We start from the raw sequence: 24,907 nt of genomic DNA on the forward strand, positions 1-24,907 counted from the left end.
GACCCCAGGCCAGTAAGAGACAGACACATGAACAAACATGAAATGTGAAGGTAGCAGTTAATCTTGAGGGGGAGAGTTGGGAAGGCTCCAAGGGGAAGGTGACATTAAACTGGGTCTTGAGGGATAAGTAGGAGTTTGCCAAGTGAAAAAAGAGGGAATCTAGAATTCCAGTCAGAGCAAAGGGTATATTCAAAGGCATGGAGGGGATCTGCAGTCCTTTGCAACTTCTAAAAGGTAGTGAATTTAGCAGAGAGGTTAAGGGGATGTGGTCTGGAGTCTGGGCTTTCAATTCTGTTGTGCTGGGAACAGACCTGCTCACCCTTCTTCACTGGGCACCCCTTCCCAAAATTCCAGTGTCTAGTCACCTTCCCAGATTTCAACTTTGGATTTAAGTGCTCAGAGTTGGCTAAATCGCCAGGCTTACTGTTTGGAAGTAGCTCTATGCCTTCTTCCTTCCTTCCCACCCTATTTTGTCCTGAAGCCATAATGGAAGATGGGTTTTATCTTAACCTGCCAAGTCTGACCTCGATTAGTTGGGGTCTGAGCTGTGACAGCATTTTGAGGTCATGCTTCTGCTTGGTGGCAAGGAGGACTCTGACAGATTCCTGATGGCCGTCATGGGGACAGGTGGGGAAAGAGGCCAGTGCATTGCCATTCATTGACCATGCTTGGGGTTGCATATTGATTGGGCCTCTCTGGGAGAGTGGAATGCCCACACAGTCCTTTCTGCCCGGAGGCCGCTTGTGCTCTCTAGTGCGGGGATTGCAAACTATGACTCCTGGACCAAATTGAGTCTGCCACCTGTTTTTTGTTTGGTCCACAAGCAAAGAATAGTCTTTTTTTTTTTTTTTTTAAGATTTTATTTATTTGAGAGAGAGCACGAGCAGAGGGAGGGGCAGAGGGAGGGAGAAGCAGACTCCCCACTGAGCAGGGAGCCCGATGTGGGGCTCAGTCCTAGGATCCCGGGATCGTGACCTGAGCTGAAGGCAGACTCTTCACTGACTGAGCCACCCAGGCGCCCTTAATAAATATTTTGAGAGCTGCTCCAGCAGAGTGGGCGTTTTGGAACTGGGTTGTGTCCATCCCTGCAGGGCCCACGGGGGAGATGCTGGGAAGCTGTGGTGGGCTGGGCAGTGCTTAAGAACCAGCTTTCCCGGGAGAGAAACATCTGCCAGGCTCTGTGGTGTAAATACCCCCCACGTGGCCACTTTCAAACCACCCATGTATTGAAGTCACTGAGTGTGGGTTTGGGAAGTGATGGGCACTGCTACCCCTGGGGGGCCTGTGGGCACGCTCCAGCTTCTGGCAGGGACCCCCACGGTGGGGTTGGAGCCCAGGGCCTGGGGCTGCAGGCTCAGCACCCCACCCCCTATTTCTAATAGAGTTGCCTCTCCAGTCTCTGCATCTGGATTCATTTGGGTTCCAGCTGAGGTTTCATTTGCCTACTGCCACTGATTACTGTATGAAAAAACCCTAACAAATCAGATCTTGTGACGCCACCCCCCCAACACACACACACACACACACACACACACACACACACACCCTACACACATGCACACACCACTACTACCCAGCACAGAACCTGCCCTGGCTCCCCGTCCCCTGCAACAGAAAGCTGCTGTTCCTTGGTAAGTCCTCCGAGGCCCACCGGGTGACTCTGCTCACCTTCCTGCCTCTTCTGACGCCAAAGGCAACAGCAGCGAGCCACCAGGCGTTTGCCGTAGGCAGGAGCTGTGCTGAGCACTTCGAGCAGACTGTTGCATCTTATGTCCTGAAACAAGTCCTCGAGGAAGACATGGTCCTTATCCCCACCTTACAGATACAGGCACTGGGACCCCAGAGCTTTTCCCCATTGCCGGAACATCGTGTGCATTTTCACGGGTCCCAGCGTGACTTGTGCCCCTTCTCTGACCCGAGGGTCCCTCTCTGGCAGGGTCCGCGTGTCCTGGGCCTGGCACCGTGCCTGCTGTTAGGAAACACTGGGTGAATGATGAGGGAGGGAAGGGAAAAAGGGAATGTGTTTAATGGTGGACGCGGCAGGACACAATCCTGTAAGAAATGGGCCCATCTGTGCATCGCAGGAGCAGCTGGCATCTGCCACATCCCGGACCTCGGGGGGCGTCCCTGCACATGGGGCACCTGGGGAGAGTGTGGGAATTATCTGTAACTATTTGCAAACAGCCGGAGATTAGCTAACTGGCTGATCGCTTCCTTCTTGAACTGGCTTGTCCTTGCCTGAGGAAGTGAAACCATCCCTTTTTGCAGGTGCGGAAGGTCTTAAGAAGAAACAGGAGAATAGTTACAATCCTTGGGGTTCTTACTCATTGCCTTACGCATCTATTCCTGAAAGTCTTTTAAGGGAATGCGTTTGAAACACATTTGCATGTCTGAGGACGTACGTGTGTGTGTGTGTACACACGTGCGTGCACACGCACACTTCTGGTCTCTTTCCCAGGCTTGATCATGCTCACTGGCTGGCTGCAAGGGAAGCAGCTTCTCAGCATGTTCACGATCGGGGTCAGGTAAGGGCACGGCGCCGACCTCCCCTCACCAGGGTGGCAGGGAAGGTGGGCCGATGGGGGAGCAGGACCCTGGCCCTGGGCGAGAATGCAGCGGGTTTGTTTGAAGCCTGTTTCTTCCACTCCCTGGTCCTGTGGCTCTGGACAAATGTATTGGCCTAAACCGAGTGGAGGCCAGCCTACTCCGCGTGGTGGTGCCCTCGCAGCCTCTGGGGCAGGACAGGAGCTCTCCTGCGTGCCGCCTCCCCTCGCCGGCCCCCAGCCACTGGCCTTGGCCCTGCAGACACTAGTGGAGCGCCCGTTCACTGTCTGTGTCACCCAGGGTGACGGAGCCAGGAGCCAGATCAGAGTTTGCGGGCTGGCGGGGAAAGTAAGTGTGAACGAGTCAAGTGGACGTTGATGAGATAATCCCAATTTACATTGAAGGCTACAAAGGGAACAACTGCAGAGAGAGTAAAGGGAGGTGGGAAGAGACCTGTCCTGGGAAGGTGGCCGGGGAAGGTGCTCTGAGGGGTGGGAGTGGAGACGAGGAGGAGCCTGCTGGAGAAGGCGGGAAGAGGTTCAGTGGGGAGGTGGGACCGAGCTGTGGGCATCTGGGACCCCAGGAGGGACTGGCTGGGCTCCATGAGCAGAACCACACAGTGGAGTCAGTTAGGGGACATATTGCCAGCCACTTATGGGCCCCTTTCCGCCTGATTCTAAATAATGTCATCAGAGTCCTCCACATGGCATGCTGGCTGTCGCCACTATTCTTTTGGAAACGTGTTGGCCATTCTTGACCTAGACACAGGAGGTGACAGGGCTGTGAGCCCCAGCTGGCTGCAGCCCAGAGGGGGCTCCGGGGGCGTGGGCAGCTGGCTGTGGAATGTGGGGTTTGAGGCCAGGATGGGCATCCTGGAAGAGTGGGTCATTGTAGAGTAAGGGTCTCCGACATGAGCCCGAGGACGGAAGGTCCTGGGGAAAGCTTGCTCAGCACCCATCACCAGTGCCCTGACTCGGTGGCTCTTGGGGGCGCCTGAGACTCTGCATTCCTGACAAGCTCCCGGGGGTGCTAATGCTGCTTTAAGTGGGGGCCCCGCTGGGGCTCCTGCAAGAGGCAGGGCCAGGGAAGAAGGCTGAGCCCCCGGCAGGAGTGCTCAGGTGACGAAGCCGTCAGACGCAGGGGTGGTGGTGGAGGGGCAGAGGAGCCCGGGCCCTGGCAGCGCGCTCAGGGGCTGTGACGCCTGAGAACCTCCCCGAAATAATGGCACATTCCATTCCCATCTTATAAACCACAGAAAGTTCCGTGAGCCAAGACGACTATTCAGTATTTCCAAGGAAATGACAGAAAAGTCCCCGTGTCCATCCCTGCTGGTTCCTTCTGGTCCCCGGTCTCCACGTCCCTCCCCTCTCACTTCTCCCACTAGTCCGTGGTACCCTTGCCAGAGAAAATTTACTCTGTCCGTTTCACTTGTGACTTTGAAAAGATGATTTTTAGCGGAGTCACCTGCTCGAAATCACTGACTCAGAAGGTAGAAATAGCAGGACAGCTAGTAAGGAAGAGTCTCCAAGTAACAGGAGAACTGTTCTTTTAAACACTTCGTCCTAATGCCCTCTGCCTCAAGGAACATTCATGATCCAAAATATACTCGCTTTTCCTGGTCTATGCTAATCTTTATTAGTTTGTGGATTAATTTTTTATTATTATGCAAGCATCCAAGTACATGCAAAAACGCCCTTCCCACACCATATGGGGGAAAGTCCTCATCCTAGCCCTCTGCAAATGTTTGCTCAGCTAGTCTTGTCAGACGGTGCCATAAAACCAAGGAAGCCTTCTTGCTGTCACCATAGAAACCAGGCACAGTCGCCTGACCAAATTCAGTAATCTTGGTTCATGTAACTTGCCCCTGAATGCTCCATTGTTTCTGAGAAGAGGCCAGCATTCACGGACCATATTTCTTTGATTCTGAGACTCACTTTCTTTTTTCACACTTTAACTTCTTTGAGGTCAGACTGCACCATATGGTTAATTGGCAGTACTTTTTCTTTCTGGCGGTACAGATAATGCATCCTTCACCGTCAGCCATGTCTTAGCTTTGATGAACTAGGATAGGCGTGTGTGACGCAGCCGGGCTTCCTGACGATGAAGGAGGCCCGTCGGAGGCTCGCTGTGCGCTCGGCCGGTGCTGTGTGTGTGCAGGCGACCCTCGTTGTATTGTGCTTTGCAGATCCTGCGTTTTTCACAACTTCAAGGTCTGTAGCACCCCTGTGTCGAGCAAGTCCATTGGGGCCATTTTTCCCGATAGTTTTAGGTCATTGCACATCTCCGGTCATATTTTGGTAATTCTCGCAATATCTGAAACTTTTTCATTGTTATTTTTTGTGGTGCTCTGTGATCAGTGACACGGTGTGCTAAAAGCTCAGATGATTGTCAGCATTTTTTAGTAATGAAGTATTTTTAAATTAAATGATATACTTTGGGTTTTTAGACATGATGCTCTTGTGCCCTTAATAGATGACAGTGCAGCGTAAACATAACGTTTATGTGCGCTGGTGACCAAAAGGTTCATTTGACTCACTTTATTGGGATGGTGGCTTTATTGCAGTGGTCTGGAGCTAAGCCCGCAGTACCTCTGAGGTGTGCCTGTATTCACTCATTCCTATCTGTTTGTCCAGCAAATATTTGCTGAATGCCTATGGGCTTTGCTGGATGTCCTGGTGCAGAGGGTGAGCCGTGGTGGGGTGTGGCTGGTGGTGCTCACCCACAGCTCTGCAGAGAGGCACCCTCTCCAGTCTGGCCCCAAAACTTCAGCCTCCCCCACTGGCTAGAGGTCAGAGGGAAGCCCCACACCAGCCCTTTGCCTCATCCATGCCTGCTTAGGGGTGTGAAATAGGGAATCAGTCCGCCATGATGTTATGGAGCCAAATTTGAGGCAGAAAGAGCCCCTCCTTACCATCCCATCCCATGGTGGCACACTGCCCACAAGAAGGGATCCACACACTTTATCCCAATTCAGATTCCTGAGAGAGAAGCTCATTGGGTCAGCTGGGGTCACATGTTCTCTTCTGATGCAATCAACTGTGGCTATGGGAGGGTGGGGTCACATGGTACAGAAAGAGTTGGAGGGATAATGATGAAATGAACAGACACCCAAACAGCTCTGCTACAATAGTCAAAGGCAAGGCTTTGCCACTCTACCTTCTTCAACCTTAATTTCCTTGTCTGGCTTCCTTACCAGAAGTGTCTAAACAACTAGACCAATGAAAAGTGAAATTCAGGGGACTCAGGGAGGACCCTCTGAACCAAAAAATTCCATTTTCTACTTACTGCCTAATTCTGGAAATTCCTTTCATAGAAACCAAAGACCTTTCTCTTTAATAAATAACAGTAATTTAAGTGCAAAAGTGCTTAAAGAGGCAAAGCAATGGAGAGACTAATTTATGCTAAAGTGTGGATATCTGATAGGGGAGGTCCATTCCCAAGAGCAGGGTTTTACACCAAGAGAACTCAGAGCCATGGATGCTGAAGGAGACAGGTGCATCATGGGATTGGGAACAGAGACTAGTCCAGGGACGTTGGGGACACCAGAGACATGCCTCACTGGGTCAAAGTGTTGACAACCCAGTTGGGATTCATGTCATCCTTCAGTGCATATGTTAAAGGTGACCTGTCTGGCCTTTTGATCCAGCCTGGCTGTGGCTGCCATTCCCGAGGGTCTGCCCATCGTTGTCACGGTGACGCTGGTCCTGGGAGTGCTGCGGATGGCCAGGAAACGCGTCATTGTGAAGAAGTTACCAATCGTGGAGACCTTAGGTAAAGGACTCTGGGGTTGGAGTCTTGTAAATGGGATTGAAGGGGTGGTGGTTCGGCTGTGGTGTTTCATTAGCCTGAGAATGAATGGTGATGGTTTCTCTTCCTCCTGCACTCGGGTTGTCTCGTGGCAGGCTGCTGCAATGTCATCTGTTCGGATAAGACAGGGACTCTGACTGCCAATGAGATGACCGTCACCCAGCTGGTGACGTCTGATGGGCTCCATGCTGAGGTGAGCCCCACACCGCAGTACACGGTGCCAGACAGCCCTTTTCCTTCCTAAAAGTACATGGAATCTTCTAGAAAGCAATAAGGAAGAAACAAAAATGGGTTATTGTACAGTTTGCAGCAAGGAGCATGACCGAGTTGAGGGAGCCAACCTTATTTCTTTGTGGTTATCTTTTAATGATAAGCTCATTACATACTATAGAACCGAAACAGCAGTCGCCCGTAACCACCTGGGATAAATGAACCATGACGGTCCCTTTGGGTTTTTCAGTCTCTCCCCTGTGCCTCTGGCATAGCTGTAAGCTCCCTGAACATGCCGTTTTCTATCCTTGGAGGTTTTTCACAAAACTTCCAGACGAAGGGGTCAGCAGTGACATCCCACGGGCCAGTGCCTGTTTTGTAAATAGAATTTTTCTGGAAAGTGCCACGTAAACCTGTGGTTTACGTGTTGTCTGGCAATGGCTCCCTTCATGCCCCAGGCACACAGCTCCATGGTCGTGGCAGATCTCATGGTCTGCCAAGGCTTATATTATCTGCTATCTGGCTCCCTAAGGGAAGGTTTGCCTCCCTCCGTTCTAGAACATAAGCTCTCTTCTGTGCTATCACTTCGTTTTCTTAACCATAATTTTCCCTGGCTGCTGAATGTCCCATTGAGGAAGGTTTCTGCAATGTCTAGCGCTTGGCGCTTAGTGAGGTTTTCTGATGAATGCACCGCGTGCAGGGGACATCCTCGTGCTTGAAGCCTTGTTCGTGGGTAGGATTCTGTCCCTGGGGTGGGTCCCCCAGAAAAGAGATGATGGGACAACGGGGGGAGCGTATTATTGACACGAGGTGACAACGTCTCTGGCTTCACCCTGCAGGTCAGCGGAGTTGGGTATAACGGCAAAGGGACTGTCTGTCTGTTACCCTCAAAGGAAGTGATAAAGGAGTTCAGCAACGTCTCGGTGGGGAAATTAGTAGAGGTGAGTGTCAAAGCCACACAGTGGAAATACGCATTTAAGAGGAGCTGGTTGGATCCTCTCTGAAGAAAGGGCCAGCTGGTTCTTGGTGACACCTGGGCCACACCCCAGGGGTCAGGTGTCCCAGTGGCTCCGAAACAGGTGGAAACACGGGAGGTGAGAAGAGCTGGAGCCTCTGTCCTCCTCCCTGCCCGCTGGAGAGGCTTTCAAGGGACGCCTGCCTAGAGAAAGTGCTCATCGAATGTGGGACAGTGCGTCTGCTTTCGTTGTTGATCCGGCGATATTCGCCGTATTCGTGCCTCCCACACGCCGGGTGCCCTCGAGGTCCGCATCCACACGTCGTCTAACGGGCTCACAGAGGAGACCAGAGTGCCCGGGATCGCCCTGCCAGTGAGGGAGGGAGCCGGGATTCACCCCCACACTCTTTTTGTGTGTTTGTTTCTGTCTTTTTTGGTTATCATTTGTAATTGAGACGTCAAGTCCTATAGCATGGAGTTCACCCTTTAAAGTGTATAGTTCAGTGGTTTTAGAACATTCGCCAAGTTGTGCAGCCCCCGCTGCACCTAATGTCAGGACACTTCATCACCCCAAGCGGAAACCCGTACCCATTAGCGGTCGCCCCATCACCCCAGCCTCCCCGCCCCCCATGATGCCACCTCATGAGGGCCTTGTGACAGCCGGCACTCAGCAGCTGGCAAATATTTCCGGTGTTTCTTCTGAAGAGCGGGACTCCGCTGGATTTTGTTCCTTACCCCCACCCCAGCCCCCGCCCCTAAAATGGTTCAAGTCTTTAGTAGGACCCCAGGGGGTGCCAGCTTTGAACATTAACGACACACGTTCGGAAATCCCTCCCTTCCAGGCAGGCTGTGTGGCCAACAACGCCGTCATCCGAAATAATGCTGTGATGGGACAGCCCACGGAAGGTGCGCTGATCGCCCTGGCCATGAAGGTAGGGACCCTGCACTGGGAGTTCTTGCACTGGGGGCTGAATTAGTGGCAGAATTCGAGCTCGTGTCTGAGCAGATGAGGAATGGGGAAGCTTAGTAATACGGGAAAGAGTGGCCCCAAACGTCCTTAGGCCGTCACTGACATGCCATGTGGCTCTGGAACATTCTCCATGCCAGCTTTCCTAGCAATCCCGTATGAATCCTTGGGTGCCCTGTGGCTCAGACCCTATGGAGGTGCTGGGGAGACAGGAATGCAACCTTCCTGGCAGACCCCGAGCCCCTTCCAGGAAAGACCCCTTCCTTTTCATGCATTCGACTGATTGCAGGGGACTGAGGTCAGACCGAGTCTGTGACTTGGCAGAAACGCCCCACCCTGTGTCCAGTGCCACGCGCAGAATGGCTGCCCCTGGGTGCCGAAGGGGTGGGCGGTGGGGTGGCGAGGGGTTCTGTCCCTGAACAAAAGAATCGATGTCTTTTTTTCCCGGGTGGGACATTCATTTGAAAGCAAATGGCCTTTCTCTGTGAGCTCAGTGCTTGGATTTCTCATCTGCCGGAAATGGTTTGAATAATGAATAATTTAAGTGGACTGAGCTTTGCATGGAGATTGGTTTAGGATGACTCACTGGGAGCCTGCATGTTACTATCCTAGATGGACTTAAGTGATATTAAAGATGCGTACGTGAGAAAAAAAGAGATTCCATTCAGTTCGGAGCAGAAATGGATGGCAGTAAAATGCAGCCCCAAGAATGAGGTGAGCTTCTCTGCCCCTTCCTACCCTCTCCCCTACACCCCAAAGAAAGGAAAATGCAGGCATCAAGAGTTTAGAGCTCCTAGCTGCTTCTACAAAGTTTCAAATACATGAAAATACGGTTGATAGCAATTAGATGTTTGATTATCTTGGGTTCTCTTCTGAGATTTTTGTCTGAAACAGTAGTTCTCAGAGTGGGTTTCCTGGACTAGCGGCATCGCCTGGGAATTTGTTTAAAATGCGGATTCTCAGGCTGCACTCAGAACCTCAGAGTCAGAAATATCCGGAGTGCGGGGCGCCTGGTGGGACAGTCGGTCAAGTGTCTGACTCTTGGTTTTGGCTCAGAGCATGATCTCAGGGTCATGAGATTGAGTCCTGTGTCGGGCTCCGTGCTGAGCACGGAGTCTGCTGGAGATTCTTTCCTCTCCTCTTCCATCCCCCTCTGCTCCTCCCCCCAGCTCGCAATCTCTCTCTCTCTCAAATAAATAAAATCTTTTAAGAGAAAATCAGGAGTAGAGCCAGTAACCCGTGTTTGCTGGGAATTTTGATGCACGCTCCCACCGTTAACAGCGACCCCCTTGCTAACTTGGGGTCCTTCCTTCACATCCTGGTGCCGAGATCTTTACAGCTAGGAGCGTCTTTGATCCTCACCAGGTGGGGACAGTCCTTCCTTCCTGAGGGGGTCGGGAGGTGCAGCATCCCAGCACCCAGCACAGATGGTACGAACGGTGAGCTCACGCATCACGTGTGCACATACACACGCGTGTGTGTGCGCCTCCTTTGAGGGACCAGAGGAACATACACTGAACTCCTCATGGCTGTCCCTGGCTGGCGATGACAGCCGACTTCTTTTTCCCCTCTTCTTTTTTACCCTGCTGTAGCTTTTCAGATTCTCTACAATCAAAGGTTTTGTGTTTTGTTTTTTTTTTAAGGTTTTTGTATTGCTTTCCACCTTTTTTCCTCCAGCCATTTACTTCTCTCCCACTCTCGCTGGAACCTGTCACATCTTGCTCGTGCTAAGATTCCTTCTCTGTTGTTCCAGGCGGTGGGCGCCTTGGCCAGCGCATTCTAGGCCTTTGCCACGAGTGGATGGGTGTATGAATCTTCTCTGGTTAAAAGGGGTTACACATTTTTAATATGTTTATACCTTCAAATCTTTTTTCTCCCCAAAGACAATGGTAATATATTCTCATTGAAATAAATTATAGAAATGTGACTTTAAAAATGGGAGCTCCTTATGATTCTGCCCCTCTTCTCTCCTGACCCATCACCGCCCCCCCCAACAGTCTGGGATGGAATATTCCAGGTTCTAAATACGCACATAGCAACACATGGAGCGGTAGTTTTAAAACTAGGTCATGCTGTATAGTGTTTGTAATTTGCTTTTTTTCCCCTTACGGTGGTGTCTTAGACATCTTTCCGTATCAGTTCATACAAGCTCATTCCCTGCCCGCCAGGAGCATTCAGGCTCTCTGCTAATTCCGGGGACAGAGTGTGCCCCACACGGGCATAGCACCTTTTGCGCGGAGCTTACCGTCTATAGGAGACAGAGCTTAAATACGCAGGAAAACGGGTAGGGGCTTGTTTGGGTCCCCTGTTATGAGCCACGTGCAGGGGTGAACCAAACAGAAAGATACCTGCCCGTGAAATAGACATCTAGCACGCAATCCCGCACAAAAAGGCGTACCAGTGCCTGGGGTATGACCGGTTCACGAAATGCATGGGATGCTCTCACTGACATGAGCAAGGGGACTTCACAGAGTCAGGTGCAGATCAAAGATCAGCCTCAATCCTTCTGTGGCCTGTGTGGTGTTCTGTCATGAGGCTTTTCTGTAATTCACCCTGTCCTGTGTCGGTAAGCAATAACGGTCCACTAGAAATAGCCCCGCCGTGAGCATCTGTGTGCACAGGGTGACGGTCACCAAAAGCTGAAGCCTCCACTGACAGTGGACTTTCTTCTCTTTTCCAAGGACCAGGAAGACATTTACTTCATGAAAGGAGCCTTTGAAGAAGTGATTAATTACTGCACCATGTACAACAACGGAGGCATCCCCCTGCCCCTGACACCCCAACAGAGGTCCTTCTGCCAGCAGGAGGAGAAGAGGATGGGCTTGCTTGGCCTGCGTGGTCAGTACCTTTGGTCCCCAGCCCCGACCTTTAAGTACGAGCATAACACTGACTTTTCAAGTGCGTTAATGTAGGGTTCTTGGTAAGGGGATCGATCAGAACGGCAGTCGGGCGGTGTGCTAATGAAAGTAAAGCAAGCATGGAATGAATGGGCAGATGAAAGACAGGCAGCCCCCCAGCCCAGCCACCACATGACACCTGTTAGTCCAGACGCAGCTCGTGTGTGTGAGAAAAGCTGGCGCCTCCCTCCTGATGTTTCTAAGACAGATGAATGAGGTGTACCAGAAACATCGATTTTCCTGACTGGTCTTCTTGCTCAGCTTATTGTCAGGAAAACCCGAAGCTCTTTGAAATCAAGGCAGACATTTCATTCCTTGGCCATTTCCAATTTTCCTCACCAGGGACAGCGCCTTCCCTGACTGAGCTGAACATGAAAGCTCACGTTTCCCAGAGCGCCATGTGTCAGCCTGTACAGTCAGAGAAAGTATTTAAAAACACTCTGGAACCCCTGTCTTCTCTCTGTGGGGAAAGTGAGACGCTTTGGGCTGGGTGCCAGTTGCCTTGGTTTTCCCCTTCAGGAAACAGACGTGGTAGATTGCTCGCAGCTTGCTGACAAGTGTGCAAGGTGACGGCGTCCCGATCCACGGAGCCGGAGCTAGCAGGGCGGGGAGGGTAGCGCTGGGGCAGGGAGGAAGGCACCTGCACCGCCCGCTCAGGGCCACGGCCCCTCCAGTATTGGGAAGGTGACAAAGTAAGGTCAGTTCTCACGACACCCCCTCTGGGAGCACTGGTCCCCAGGAGTCAAGGCCAGGACAAACCAGCAGACAGCGCCTGTCACCCATAGTGCCCTCCTGCATGTTTTCTTCCCCGGCAGCTGCTCCCCTGAAAGGGCAGGTGGCCATAGCGGAGGCCAGAAGAGCCAGCTTGCAGACTTCCAGCTGACCCCTCTGGTTGGGGTGCGGTGGGGATGTATGCTACGGGCAGACCGGAGTTTTACTTGCCGCTGGTCAGGCTGTGTCTGCGTGCCTGTCCCAGGGCCGTCCGAGCTGCTGGCCCGCGCAGGCAGATAAGGATCGGGACGCGGAGGGGCCGCGCTGCCTGGGGACTCATGGCCCCTGGTGGGCCCCCTGTGGCTCTTGGTCTCTCCTCAGTGCTGGCCCTGGCTTCTGGGCCCGAGCTGGGGAGGCTGACTTTCCTGGGGCTCGTTGGGATCATCGACCCCCCGAGGGCTGGCGTGAAGGAGGCGGTGCGGGTGCTCTGTCAGTCGGGCGTGTCGGTGAAGATGGTAACGGGCGATGGCCTGGAGACCGCCTCTGCCATAGGTAAGCGGGGGGCGGGCAGCCGGTGGGGCGTGGGGCCGGGGTGGGGCCGCCACCAGCCTCGGCAGGGCCGCGCACAGTGACCGTGAGCTCCCACGACTGGCGCTCCACCTTCACACGGTTGGCCCTAAAATGTCGGCAGGTCCTCCGGAGGGGGCAGAGCCTTCGTGTCCGCTGCCAACCTCCCATGGCCCTGGGGGCTTTCACCCCGAGCTACTTCCTCTTCCCGGGCAGCGTCATTCCCCGTGTTCACTTCTGGGCTGGCTTTTGCCAAGCCATGTGCCCTTGGCAAGTCATGGAGCCACTCAGACCTCTCGGCTCTTCGCCCACAGAGGGCCAGCGGCCCTCCTCCTGTCACTGCACTTACTGCTGTAAGAGGGTGTCACACCTTGGTTTGCTCCTCGCTCTGTCGCAAGACACCCGGCCCCGAGAGAAGATCAGAGACTCCGGAATCAGACAAAACCACATCTGGTTCCAGCGTCATTCCTCACCAGCTCTGTGACCTCGGGGGAGTCCCTTCCCTCCCTTCCTCACCTCTAAAGCAGGGATAACAAGGCCTCTGTTGCCATTAAATTCCGTGGATGGCGTTGAGATCATGTGACATGGCAGGCGCTCAGTGGATGGTCGCCATCGTGCTTTTCTTCTTGTCACTGTGTGTGGCCCAGGCAGGGGGTGGCGTCAGGCAGGTGGAGTGAGGGGTGGGCGCGGTCTCGGGCCTGGGAGCCAGCGGGCAGTGAGGGTTCTCCGCACCACGCAGGCAGGAGCATCGGCCTGTGCAACGGGAAGCTGAAAGCCATGTCCGGGGAGGAGGTGGACGGCATGGAGCAGGAAGAGCTGGCTGACTGCGTCGGGAAGGTGCGGTCCTCCCGGGGGGGTCTCGTGGGGGGGGCAGGGGGGAGAGTTTCAGCTCCAAGCTCACGGAATCTGCTCTTCTGTGCCTCTGTATCCAGGTGTCTGTCTTCTTCAGGACCAGCCCAAAGCACAAGCTCAAAATCATTAAGGTTCGCGGTGTGCCTCATTTGTCTGGTAGGGCCAGTCCAGGACGGTGGCGGGGCTCTGCTCCGGGGGGTTAGTCCAGGGCCCAAGCTGGGAGCGTGGGCCGTCCTCAGACTGGGGGGAGGAGGACAGGGTGACCTTTGCCCTGCACATCAAAACAGGAGCGGGACCTGGGTGGTGCAGAGGGAACGATAGGAAGCAGCTAGCCTCTGTTAGCCGAGGGCTCTTTGCCATCATTCTTGTTACTTCTCTCCAGGCCTCAGTTTCCCCATCTGTAAACGGGCGGTAGTATGCGCGACATCAGGGGGTTAGAGGAGGCCAGGCCGTGGAGCGCCTGCCGCACAGCTCGTGCCCGGGAGAGAGTGGGTGTGGTTTTCTGCGAGTGCGGGGAGGAGGGCCCTGCTGCTCTGCTCGGCCTCCCACGTGTGCACTTTGCAGATGTGCTCTGCAGCTCCGGGCTGCTTTATCCTCTATGCTATTTGGCGGGGGGAGGTTAGTTCTAGGGAGCAAATCTCCATGCACGTTATTCCTAAGAGAAAACATTAACACTTACTGGGCACTGTGTGGTTTCAGGGGTAAGTTGTTGACTTGTATTTGTTAATGGAGATGGACAACACATATGAGCCTCACACCTGCGGTCTTGGTGTAGCTCTCACAGGGGGGACAGCTGCCCCCACTTTGCAGATGGAGAAGCTGAGGCTGAGAGGTTCGGGCTTGCCCAGTTCCCACAGCTGGTGCAGGTGGGGGGCTGGGATTCAGACTCCAGCCAGCTGACTCCAAAGAGGGGCCTCTGCTGTTGGCCATGCAGTGGGAGAGGCAGAGTATCCAGGGGGAAGGAAGGTTCTGGAAGGGCTGCAGCCTTCACTTGCCTCTTCTTTCCCAAGGCTTTGCAGGAATGGGGGGCGATCGTGGCCATGACAGGGGATGGGGTGAATGACGCGGTCGCCCTGAAGTCCGCGGACATCGGGATCGCCATGGGGCAGACGGGGACAGACGTTAGCAAAGAGGCTGCCAACATGATCCTGGTGGACGATGACTTCTCCACCATCATGTAAGTTGCTCCATAGGTGGTGTTTTAATGGCAGAAATGCCTGGCGCTTTTCCTTGGGTGGGGGGAAGCCATACGATGCAGTTAATAAGTAATTCTGTAATTTCAGTTCTTTTGCAAAAAAATTTTAGTAGAAAAAAGGGTGAGGCAGTTTTCTGCATTCGTGATTCTAGATCAGGTTTTTTAAAGGACTTTTGCAGAGTTTTCTAAAAATACCACAGATGATCTCGGCTTCCTCACTCCCCCCGCTGGCCGTGCCGGCGTCTAACTAGCAGGTTCGATTGGCTTCGCTGTGCCTCCGGTGGGTGAATCACCGAGGCGGGTGCTGCTGGAGTCCCGGGCTCGGGTGGGAGAGTCATCTTCAGGTTTGGGGCAGAAGGGGGATGGTGGCTTGCGGTCCAGTCCCCCGCGCCTCTGGGTGCCGGTCAGGACATATCCTCTTCCGCACGCGTGTCCTTGAGCCGTGAGGGGAAACAGGAGGGGGCGCCCCAGCACGAGGCCATCTCTGGTGACACCATCGCTTCCTTTAGCGGCTAACGGAGGTGCCGGAACCTTTCCAGCGGCCCCTCTTTGTGCATAAACTCTTTCCCCTGTCTTGCAGGAACGCGGTGGAGGAAGGCAAGGGGATTTTTCATAACATCAAAAACTTTGTCCGGTTTCAGCTGAGCACGTAAGTCACGGCCAGTGGCTCCCAGCGCCGTCAGGGGCTGCACGTGCGTCTGGCAGGCACCGCTGACCGTGCCCTGTGTGTGCCCCGCAGGAGCATCTCCGCCTTGAGCCTCATCACTCTGTCCACCGTGTGCAACCTGCCCAGCCCCCTCAACGCCATGCAGATCCTGTGGGTCAACATCATCATGGACGGGCCGCCGGCACAGAGGTGAGGTGCCGGCCTGGCTGGGAGCTGCGCCACTTCCAGCAGACTCCAGGGGCTGCCCCCCGCCGCAGCCTCGGGCCCCGGCACAGAGGGCGGGTGCAAACAGTCACTGTCCCCAGGAGTCCGAGAAAGCCTGAGAGTGGTGCATGGGGAGGAAGACAGCCCTCAGCATGCCCCGGGCAGGGGAGGAAGTGCCCGCGTGGGCAGCCAGGGTCGGTGAGGGATGCTCTCCCTGGGCAGCTTTCATGGCTCAGTCCCTCTCTTCAGGTCACCACCTCCAAGAAGTCCTCCCTGATGACTCTAACAGCAGCCTCTTGGCGCTCATTCACCTTACCCTGCTTTATTTTTCCTCAGAGGAGAAAATACACACGCATGTCCCTGTTTATCTGATTATGCTCCATCTCCCCTTGGGCAAGGTTCGTGGTTCTGTTCCCTGTAGCAACCCCAGCTCCTAGCACGGTGCTTGACACACAATAGCTGGTCAGTGAGTTACTTGCTGGATGGATGGATGAGAAGGGAGTGTTAGGCTAGCTGAATGGTGCAGGAGAAAGAATGGCCTTTGGAGTCGGGGAGACAGACCCCCGTGAGCAGGGGAGGCATCCCAGTGTGTTCGGGCACACAGCACGTGCTGTTCCATCTGATCGTTACGTATTTGGTACATAGTACGTGTTATTACTTCGGTATCACCAGTTACAGCTGCCAGGGGCCAGAGTCCTACTTTGCCCAGCGGGAGGGTACCTATTTAATATGCTGGGAGCGGGGCCAGGAGTGAAGTAGGCCCCCCCAGCCCGCTTCCTCAGTGCCCCCCATACCGCCTTCTGCTGGTCTAGCCCCAGTCCTGCTGCTCCACAGTCTGCCGGAGGCCGGTGTCCCTCAGTCAGTGGGGGGCTCTGTGGTGGGCAGGGCGTGGGTCCCATTTCTCCAGCCCACTGGGGATCCCCTTGTGAGGGAAGTTACCTGAGCATGAGGGGGGACCCGGGGTGGTTCCAGGACGGTGGTGGGCCCGGCCCTGGGGGAGGTTTTCCTTCACTGTGCTCAGGGATGGGGGAGGGCACGGCTGCCCATGGGGCTCAGGCTGGGGGTGGGGTGCACCGTGGAAGGGGCTGGGCGGTTAGGGAGGGGGCAGGGGATGGGAGGGGAGGCTTCCAGCGCAGACAGAGAAGTCCCCGTAAGCCCCAGCTCACGGGGAAAACCTGGGGATGCTTGCCCTCCCCCAGTGGTGCCCGCGGAGCTGACCTGAGCCTGGCAGGTCAGCACCCACTTCAGAGGTGCTTGTCCCACCGCTGCCCGGCTGTCTGAAGTGACCCTTCCCAGGAGCTTACGTCAGGGTGCCCCATGTCGTGTTCCGAGCAGCTTGGGCGTAGAACCGGTGGACAGAGACACCCTCCAGCAGCCACCGCGAAACGTCAAGGACACCATCCTCGGTAGAGCCCTCATCCTGAAGATCTTCCTGTCGGCGGCCGTCATCCTCAGCGGGACCCTGTTTATCTTCTGGAAAGAGGTGAGCCTGGTCCGCGTGCGCACGCTCGCTTAGCCGGTATTCACTCAGCCGGGGGTGGGAGACTCGGGGCCCTGGCGCCGAGGCTCGGACGGGGAGACACATGTACACGTACAGGGGGCCAGGAGCTGATGTGGCAGAGGGGGAACGGGGCGGAAGGACAGGAAGCCTCCTAGGCGTGGAAAAGAAACGAGATTTTATTCTAAAGGGGGCCTGACGCTGCTGGCTGTTGACACCGGGGAACAGTTTGAAATCTACTGAAAGGAAGTCCTTATTCCCTGGAGGGGATTATTTGCAGAAACTTCTGGGTCCCCTTTTGGTGGCCCCCGTGTCCACATGCATTGCTCGGGCTGGAGGACCAGGCAGGTGCCATGTGCAGCAAGGGGGATGGGACACTGGGCCCCACGGAGTCTCAGTTTTTCTCTAGCCTCACCCCCTAGAGGAGCAGCCTTGCTTTTTCCCAAATTCTCACGTGCCAGGGAAGGTGACGATTCCCCCCCTTCATCCAGCCTTTGTGCTCCACCTGGTGGGGAAGGGGACCCAGGCCCCTCTGGGGTCACACAGCGGCCCTCAGCACAGGGTCCCCACCCCAGCCTCCGCTCTTCTGGGACCTTATACGAAATCCAGATTCTTGGACCCCCGCCCCCAGGACTCCAGGGTCGGGCTCTAACTCCCGCCCCCAGGGGAGTCTGGGGAGAACCCTGGTCCAGCAGACAAGCCCAGTCAGGAAGGGTTCACCTCCAGCTCCCCCAGGCAGGGGGAAGCTCAGGTGAGAATGTGAGTCCGTCTCCCCTGCGGCTCCAGGCCTGGCCCTGCGACGCCAAGGGGAGTGAGACCTGCCCCAAGCCCAAGCCCAGCGCCGGGGAGGGGGCGGGCTCTGCCGGAGCTGCGGGGGGTCTCCATCCCCTACCTTCCTGGAGGCAGGGATGTTCTGCTCAGTGGACGCGGCTGTAGCACCGTCACCTTCCAGGAGGCAATGTCACCTGCTGGAGGAAGGGACAGTCCCTTTGTGCAAGGTTTCTGCTCGGGTGTGGGGGGCAGCCGAAATTCCTGAGGAAGGGCTGCTGGCCTCTCCAGCTTCTGGGGTTGGCTGTGGTTGGGGCAGAGGTGGTCATCAGCCACGTGTCCCCTGTTACACCAGCTCCTCTGGACCGAGGGAAGGTTCTGGTCAGTTCCCAGTAAGGCTGCTGCCCGCGGGCGCTTCAGGCCCCGGCTGGAGTTCCTGCTCCCTGCGGCTCTAGGTGCAGGGCGAGTTCAGCCTGGGAAGCACCCAGCCTTCCCGGCCCCGCTCAGCCCGTGCCCGTTGTTCCAGATCCCCGCGGACAAGGCCAGCACCCCACGCACCACGACCATGACCTTCACCTGCTTTGTGTTCTTCGACCTCTTCAATGCCTTGACCTGCCGCTCTCAGGTGAGCCCCGGGCTGCCCTCTCCGCCTCTCCCTGCGGGACCCCATCCTGTTCTCAGCGAGAGGGATGTGGCCAGGGCCTGCGGCCCTCGGTGCCTCTGGAAGCAGCCAGGGACGTGCCCCAGCTGACACGTGTTCTCCTCCTCCTGCAGACCAAGTTGATATTTGAGATCGGTTTTCTCCGGAACCCCATGTTCCTGTACTCGGTGCTGGGGTCAATTCTGGGGCAGCTGGCTGTGATCTACGTCCCACCCCTGCAGAAGGTCTTCCAGACGGAGAACCTGGGTGCCCTCGGTGAGTGGGAGGGGACGTGAGGAGGGGCAGTGGGGGCCGGCACCTGCCCCCCCTTCTGCCTGCACACTATGGTGGGCACTGCGGGGGAGGGCGAGGTGTTGGGGGATGAGCACACGGGGAACCAGAGGAAGCCACACCTCTGTCAGGAGGGCCACCAAGGGCAGGAGGGGACACGGCCTCCTGGCCCCTTTGTCCCAAGGCCGGCGGCTCAGGGCACACACAGCACGTCCAGCAAGGCCCGGGGCTGCACCGTGGTGGGGAACAGTCTGGCCTCACTCTGCCCCCAGTGGCCGTGGACACCCACTTACCTCAGGACAGGGAGCAAGCCACCTAGTAGTTCTCGCCTGGAGAGACATGACAACGCCCACGGCTGTCCCGAACATGGAGCACACCTGCCCTGTGTAGAATCCGGGGCTCCTTTGCCTCAGGCTGAGATGACCGTCAGCAGAAGTGGGAAGAGGGGAAGGCCAGGGGGAGGAGGTCTCCCGAAGAGCACCAGGGACCAGGGCCCCTTGTGGGGTGGGAGCCCCCCAGGGTGAGCGTGAGGTGGGGAGGCCGGGGATGGGGCACATCCCCAGGTCAGGACACAGGTCTGAGCCAGATGGGACTGTCCACTCTTTCCTCCCCCACATCTAGTGGCAGGGTCCACGTGGGTCCCCACTGCGTGCCCTACAGCCACAGACAAGAAGTAAAAACGTTAATGGCTGTTCCTCTCTACAGGGGATCCAGGCAGCTTTACCAGATCTAAAGGCAATGCCCTGCCTATGGTTGGTTGGGCACCATGTTTGTACTGAAATGTTGGCAACAGGGGGAGCCAGGGAAGGTTCTGACAGTAAGATTCCAGTGGGTCAATCCCCAGAGCTTCCCCTGATCCCAGGGTATGAGTCAGGATGGTTCTGCCCTGGGCGCCCGATGCAGGGGTCGGGGCATCTGCCCTCAGGACGGGTGGGAGGAGGGTGGGGGTCCTGTTCTAGCTGAGGTGGTTAACACACCCCCACCCTAGCCCCGGAACCACCTGGAAAGAGCGGGCGGCCTGGTGGAGCTGGCTCGGCAGCATTTAGGACCCTGGGTTGAGGAGATCTGCTCCCGGGAAGGGAAGGGTCTGGCCCTCAGCCCCCGGGTCCTCCCCACTCACCTCTGGGGTCTCAGTGACTGAAGACAAAACTGGGGGAAGGCAGCTCCGGGCCGAGGTTCCCGCACGCTGGCTGGCAACCCCCCAGGGGCCTGGCCGGGCACAGCCCCTGTTCCGGGCGGAGTCCAGCAGGAGGCCAGTGGGGTTCAACCTGTGCTGACTCCTTTCTTCCTTTGACCTTCTTGCAGATTTGTTGCTTTTAACTGGATTGGCCTCCTCCGTGTTCATTTTCTCAGAGCTCCTCAAACTATGTGAAAGATTCTTTGCCAGAGCCAAGAAAGCCCAGACTCCCCCAGAAGACATCTAGTGGACCCCACCTGTGTAAAATCTGCAAATAATCTATATTTTTACGTGACCGTGGCCCTTCCCCCAGCCCTGCGGCAGAGGGGTGCTTTTAGGACACCGTGCGGTCAGCCCCTCACTGGGCTCTGCTGCTTGGAAAGCCCAGGCCTGCGTCCGTCCCCGTCTCTCCCCCAGGCTCTGCAACGGGCTGGGAGCAGACCGCACTGAAACACCTCGCTATTTATTAAATCGCAGTGATTTGTATGAACCATGGCTGCCTCCATAGTTGTGCCCCAGCCCACGGGTGAGGAAGACGGGGGCTCCTGGTCGCTCGGAGGCCCCGTCTCCGCAGTCGTCAGGAGGGGGCTTTGCGGCGTTTTGTGGCGTGCTGCACCTGGGTAGCGTGTTCCCCCCGCATGGCCAGGTGCGAAGCCTTAGGCCACTTCTGGAAACCCACACAGCCTATTGTTCACGACCACGTCCTCGGCAACAACGGCCCCACCCTGAGCAGCCTGAACCAAGACCCCATCTGCCAAGGTGAACAGTAAAGGGCCTTCCCTTCCCGCCCTGGGACCCGGAGCATTTCCCAGCTGCCCGAGGAGGAGCCCCAGGACTGTTCGTAGAGACCACCAAGCAGGGACGGCAGCAGTCACAGAGGAGCAGCAGTGGAGGCCCCGCGTCCGTGAAATGAGGCCGCAGCTGTAACCACCACCCCCGCCCCCAGTTATGAGCAGAGGGAGGGACACAGCCTTGTTCTAAGAGGCCAGCTCACGCGACTGCAGGGGCTGGCGGCTGCAGAGTGCGCTGACCTGGGACTCCTTCCTTCCCAGGCATCCCAGGGCTGTCTCTCGAACCTTCAGCTGATTGGCTGAGGCTCACCCACGTTACCAAGGCAAACTGCATGATCCAAAGCCAACGACTGAAATGTTAAGCACACCTAAAAAATATCTCACGGCAACAGCTGGAGTGGTATGTGACCAAAGAGCTGGCCACCACAGCCTGGCCAAACTGACACGGCCCAAACCGCCTGCCTGGGGTGGTGACACCTGGGCCAGACCAGGGGGAGGGACATCCAAGTGAACCCCTGCCGCTCCCAGGCAAAGTTCAGATTCCTTGGAAGGAAGATGCATGGCCTGGGGTCCCTCCCCCCCACCCCCCGGCTAGTGACACCAGAGCTAAATGAGGAGATGCACGCATTTCACCCCTACGAGATGACCACGGGCGCTGCCTGGAGAGGAAGCCGTTCAGGCAGGGGTGATACTCGCCCAGCAGCTGCCAAGCCTTGAGCACACGGCCTGCTGCACTGGGGCTCTGAGTCAGGGGCCCCTCCAAGCACCGTGCTGCCCCTTAAATAATCAAGGACAACCAGGGTCGACTGATACTTACAGTAACAACATCAAAAAGTACTCTTAATCCTTAATAAATACAGAAATCATTAACTACAACACCATGCAAAACAGCCCGACGTGAACTGTCAGTGTAAAAGATAAAATGGTAACGACGAGTAACAGGGACGGGTGAAATCTTACTAAGACTCAGAATGCTGTGACCATAAAGAAAAATGGGTGAATCAGACTATACACAAATGTAAACCATCTTTTCATCAAAATATAGCAAATCTGAACACCGCTAAGCAACTTACCTTGACTCCTATTTATAGAACTCTGATCCCTCAGCGGCAGAGGGACATTCACCAGAATAAAAATAGGAAAGAGCAGGAATCAGTGACGTCAAGGATTTTTGATTTGGAAACAATCCAATCAAAAGCTAGTTCTTTGAAAAGATCAGTAAAATGGCCAGTCTGGCTAGAAGTTTACCCAAAGGAAATAGATACAAATTGCCAATATTAGGAATGGAGGTGGCTGATCGCGACACTCCCTCGGTACTCCAGCAGTAAGACCGAGACTCTCAGGCATAGAAATGCAACAAGGTAAAGGAAATACACCAGTTCCTCGACCGCCACAAACTGCTGCAACCCAGTAACCCGCAGTGGCCGGACCAGTCCCAGAACCTGTAAGGACAGTGACGTCGTTTAAACCGTTCCCCCAGAAAGGAAATCTCGTGGCTTTGGACAACAATCCGGAAGCAAATTAATGAAGAAAACACTGTCATTTCAGTCGATGGTGTTGGAACACCTGCGAGAGGTGCCCTCGACTCAAGCCTCACGCCTTCCACAGAAATTAACTCAAAATGAGCCACAGATCGAAACCAGAAGAAAAATGGGGGAAAAAAATCTTTGGAATCTAGGATTAGGCAGAGTTCTTAGGCCTGACCCCACAAGACCATCCCTCAAAGATAAAAGCTGCGTAAATACACTGTAGTGGGATTACTGGGTCGTGTGGTAATTCTATTTTTAAGTTTCTGAGAAACCAAAGAAAATGAAAACACTAATTTAAGAAGATTTATGCCCCTGTGTTTATTGCGGCATTATTTGTAATAACTAAGACATGAAGGCAGCCCATGTCCATCCACAGATGAATGGATACAGAAGGCGGTGTGTGTATACACACACAGACACACACACACACACACACACACACACACACACACACACACAATGGACTATTGCTCAGCCATAAAGAGAATGAGATCGTCCCCTTTGTTATGAGAGAGAGCGTGCGTGCATGAAAAGGGAGGAGGGGCAGAAAGAGCGTGCAAGGAATGCAGGGCTCGATCTCACCACCCTGAGATCTTGACCTGAGCTGATATCAAAAGCTGGACGCTTGACTGACTGAGCCACGCAGGCGCCCCGACAATACTACTCAGGTGTAAAAAGAATGAGATCTTGGGACCCCTGGATGGCTCAGTCGGTTAAGTGCTTGCCTTCAGCTCAGGTCATGATCGCAGGGTCCTGGGATGGAGCCTCGGGCTCCCCGCTCAGGGGAAGCATGCTTCTCTCTCTCCTTCTGCTCCTCACACCCACCTAACTCATCCTCTCTCAAATAAATAAAATCTTTAAAAAGAATGAGATCTTGCCATCTGCAGCAACATGGATGGACCTGGCAAGTATAATGCTAAGTGAAATAAGTCAGAGAAAGACAAATGCCATATGATTTTGCTTATAAGTACAATCTAGAAAACAAAGCAAATGAACAAAAAAAGAAATAAAAAAACAGACTCTTACCGATACAGAACACACTGATGGTTACCAGAGGGGAGGGGTGGGGAGATGAGGGGAACAGGTGCTGGGGATGAATGGCACACCTGTCATGAGCCCACAGTAATGTAGAGAAGTGCTTGAATCACTATACTGTCCACCTGAAGTTAATGAGTCTTTTTGTGTTTATAGTTATTGTTCTTATTCTTTTGCTAAATGTGTTTCATCTTCAAGGAGATTCTAAAAAAAGCTTTAAAAAATATGGTTATTTGATACCTTTAAAATCATTCAACTAAAACTGATAATTTCCGGTGAGCCTGGACTGGAGGCCAGGGAACTGTGACCTTCTAGGAACTGGGAGCCTGGCCCATGGGGGACAGGCTGAGAGCTGCGTGAGGGACCGTGGTCTAGAGCTTGCCTGGAAGGACGCAGACAAGGCTGGGCCATCAGGAATGAGTCTCTCTGGACAGGGAAGGTGGGGGGTGAGTCTCAGGGAATCTTTGGAATCTGAAAAGAATCTGAGATCCTGAGTCCTGCCCAGCAGAGGCCCTGAGGCTGGCGATCAGAGGTGACCCATTTGCTGGGCCCACATATTGAATCAGACCATCTGTTCATGGAGAACCAGGAGGCATATGAGAGCCTCCATTCCCTCCCCAAACTCCCAGGTCTCTCCTAAGAACGCAGCACTGCACCACACGTCGGGCGAAGCAAGCAGACCCGATCCTCAAACACCTTTGTATCTGGTGACATTGACAACCCTGTACAAGAGAAAGATACATGGCAGCCTGTGCTACGCCCTGTGCCGGCTTTGGGGGGTGACACACCTTTCTCAAACTGTGCCCAGTCCCTGCCCCCAAAGTAGGCTCCGTGTCTGGGGTAGATGAACAGACTCTCAGTGACAAGGTGGGAACATCGGTGACACAAGCCAGCTGGTGTCAAGTGCTGGGGAGGCCAGAACACTTCTTTGAAACCTTCATCCAAACCTTCCTCCCGTGACCTTGAAGCCACGCCCACAGTAGGTGTTTCCAATGTTTTGTTTCAATGTTCGCATGTTGAGTGCCGGGCAGACCCAGCGAGGCAGGCAGGGTGGGGGTGGCATCCCTGCGGCACAAATGTGCAAAGAGGGACACGGTAAGAGCCGTGTAGCACCACCGGCAAAGCGCCCCCGGCCCAGCTGCCCAGCCCCGGCCCGAGGACCCCAGCCACTGCCAGGGGGGCGGGGGGCAGCCTCCATATTGCTTCCAGGTGGCCCGGGACAAGGCCTGGTGACCTGCTGCTGTGGCTCCCTGGGCTGCTCCTGCCTTCCCACAGCCACCGCGGCCAAGAGCGCCAGAGCCTCGGAGTCCTGGGCCCGAGGACCGTGTGAGCCACAGAGCGGCTGGCTTCCTGTCCATGCCGTGAGGGCCCCCGGTGTGCGGTGCTTTAAAGCTTCCAGCAGGTTCTGCTCCGTAAATGTGTGCCTCCAAACACCAGACACGTTACAATTACCATTAATATAAAAAAGACGACTTGTCTTGGTCCCTGTTCCCCCCACGGCCTGAGCAGAAACTACTTTCAAGCCCAGGATGGTCACATTCTCTCCTCAAGTCGGAGAATTGGCAAGACTCCCAGGGTCCTGCCCTGTCCTGCTGTGGATTT

General features: G+C 55.1%; 1 protein-coding gene across 4 annotated transcripts in view; it reads left to right on the forward strand.

The window, feature by feature from the left end:
* The window catches only part of ATP2C2 (ATPase secretory pathway Ca2+ transporting 2), an 83,056-nt gene extending 62,615 nt beyond the window's left edge, over window positions 1-20,441 (forward strand). For all 4 annotated transcript variants that reach the window (XM_034672905.1, XM_034672906.1, XM_034672908.1 and 1 more), the window contains 17 exons: window positions 2,459-2,525; window positions 6,191-6,315; window positions 6,447-6,544; window positions 7,401-7,502; window positions 8,359-8,448; window positions 9,096-9,197; window positions 11,165-11,321; window positions 12,473-12,643; window positions 13,398-13,495; window positions 13,591-13,641; window positions 14,521-14,687; window positions 15,286-15,354; window positions 15,445-15,561; window positions 16,912-17,059; window positions 18,369-18,467; window positions 18,617-18,758; window positions 20,079-20,441. In XM_034672905.1, the coding sequence (XP_034528796.1) occupies window positions 2,459-2,525; window positions 6,191-6,315; window positions 6,447-6,544; window positions 7,401-7,502; window positions 8,359-8,448; window positions 9,096-9,197; window positions 11,165-11,321; window positions 12,473-12,643; window positions 13,398-13,495; window positions 13,591-13,641; window positions 14,521-14,687; window positions 15,286-15,354; window positions 15,445-15,561; window positions 16,912-17,059; window positions 18,369-18,467; window positions 18,617-18,758; window positions 20,079-20,197 (1,922 nt within the window). In that variant the 3' untranslated portion in view covers window positions 20,198-20,441. The remainder of the gene's footprint in view (window positions 1-2,458; window positions 2,526-6,190; window positions 6,316-6,446; window positions 6,545-7,400; window positions 7,503-8,358; window positions 8,449-9,095; window positions 9,198-11,164; window positions 11,322-12,472; window positions 12,644-13,397; window positions 13,496-13,590; window positions 13,642-14,520; window positions 14,688-15,285; window positions 15,355-15,444; window positions 15,562-16,911; window positions 17,060-18,368; window positions 18,468-18,616; window positions 18,759-20,078) is intronic.
* Window positions 20,442-24,907: the final 4,466 nt, after the last annotated feature.

Source organism: Ailuropoda melanoleuca, chromosome 12 (assembly GCF_002007445.2).
Source record: "Ailuropoda melanoleuca isolate Jingjing chromosome 12, ASM200744v2, whole genome shotgun sequence".
Classification (NCBI taxonomy): Eukaryota; Metazoa; Chordata; class Mammalia; order Carnivora; family Ursidae; genus Ailuropoda; species Ailuropoda melanoleuca.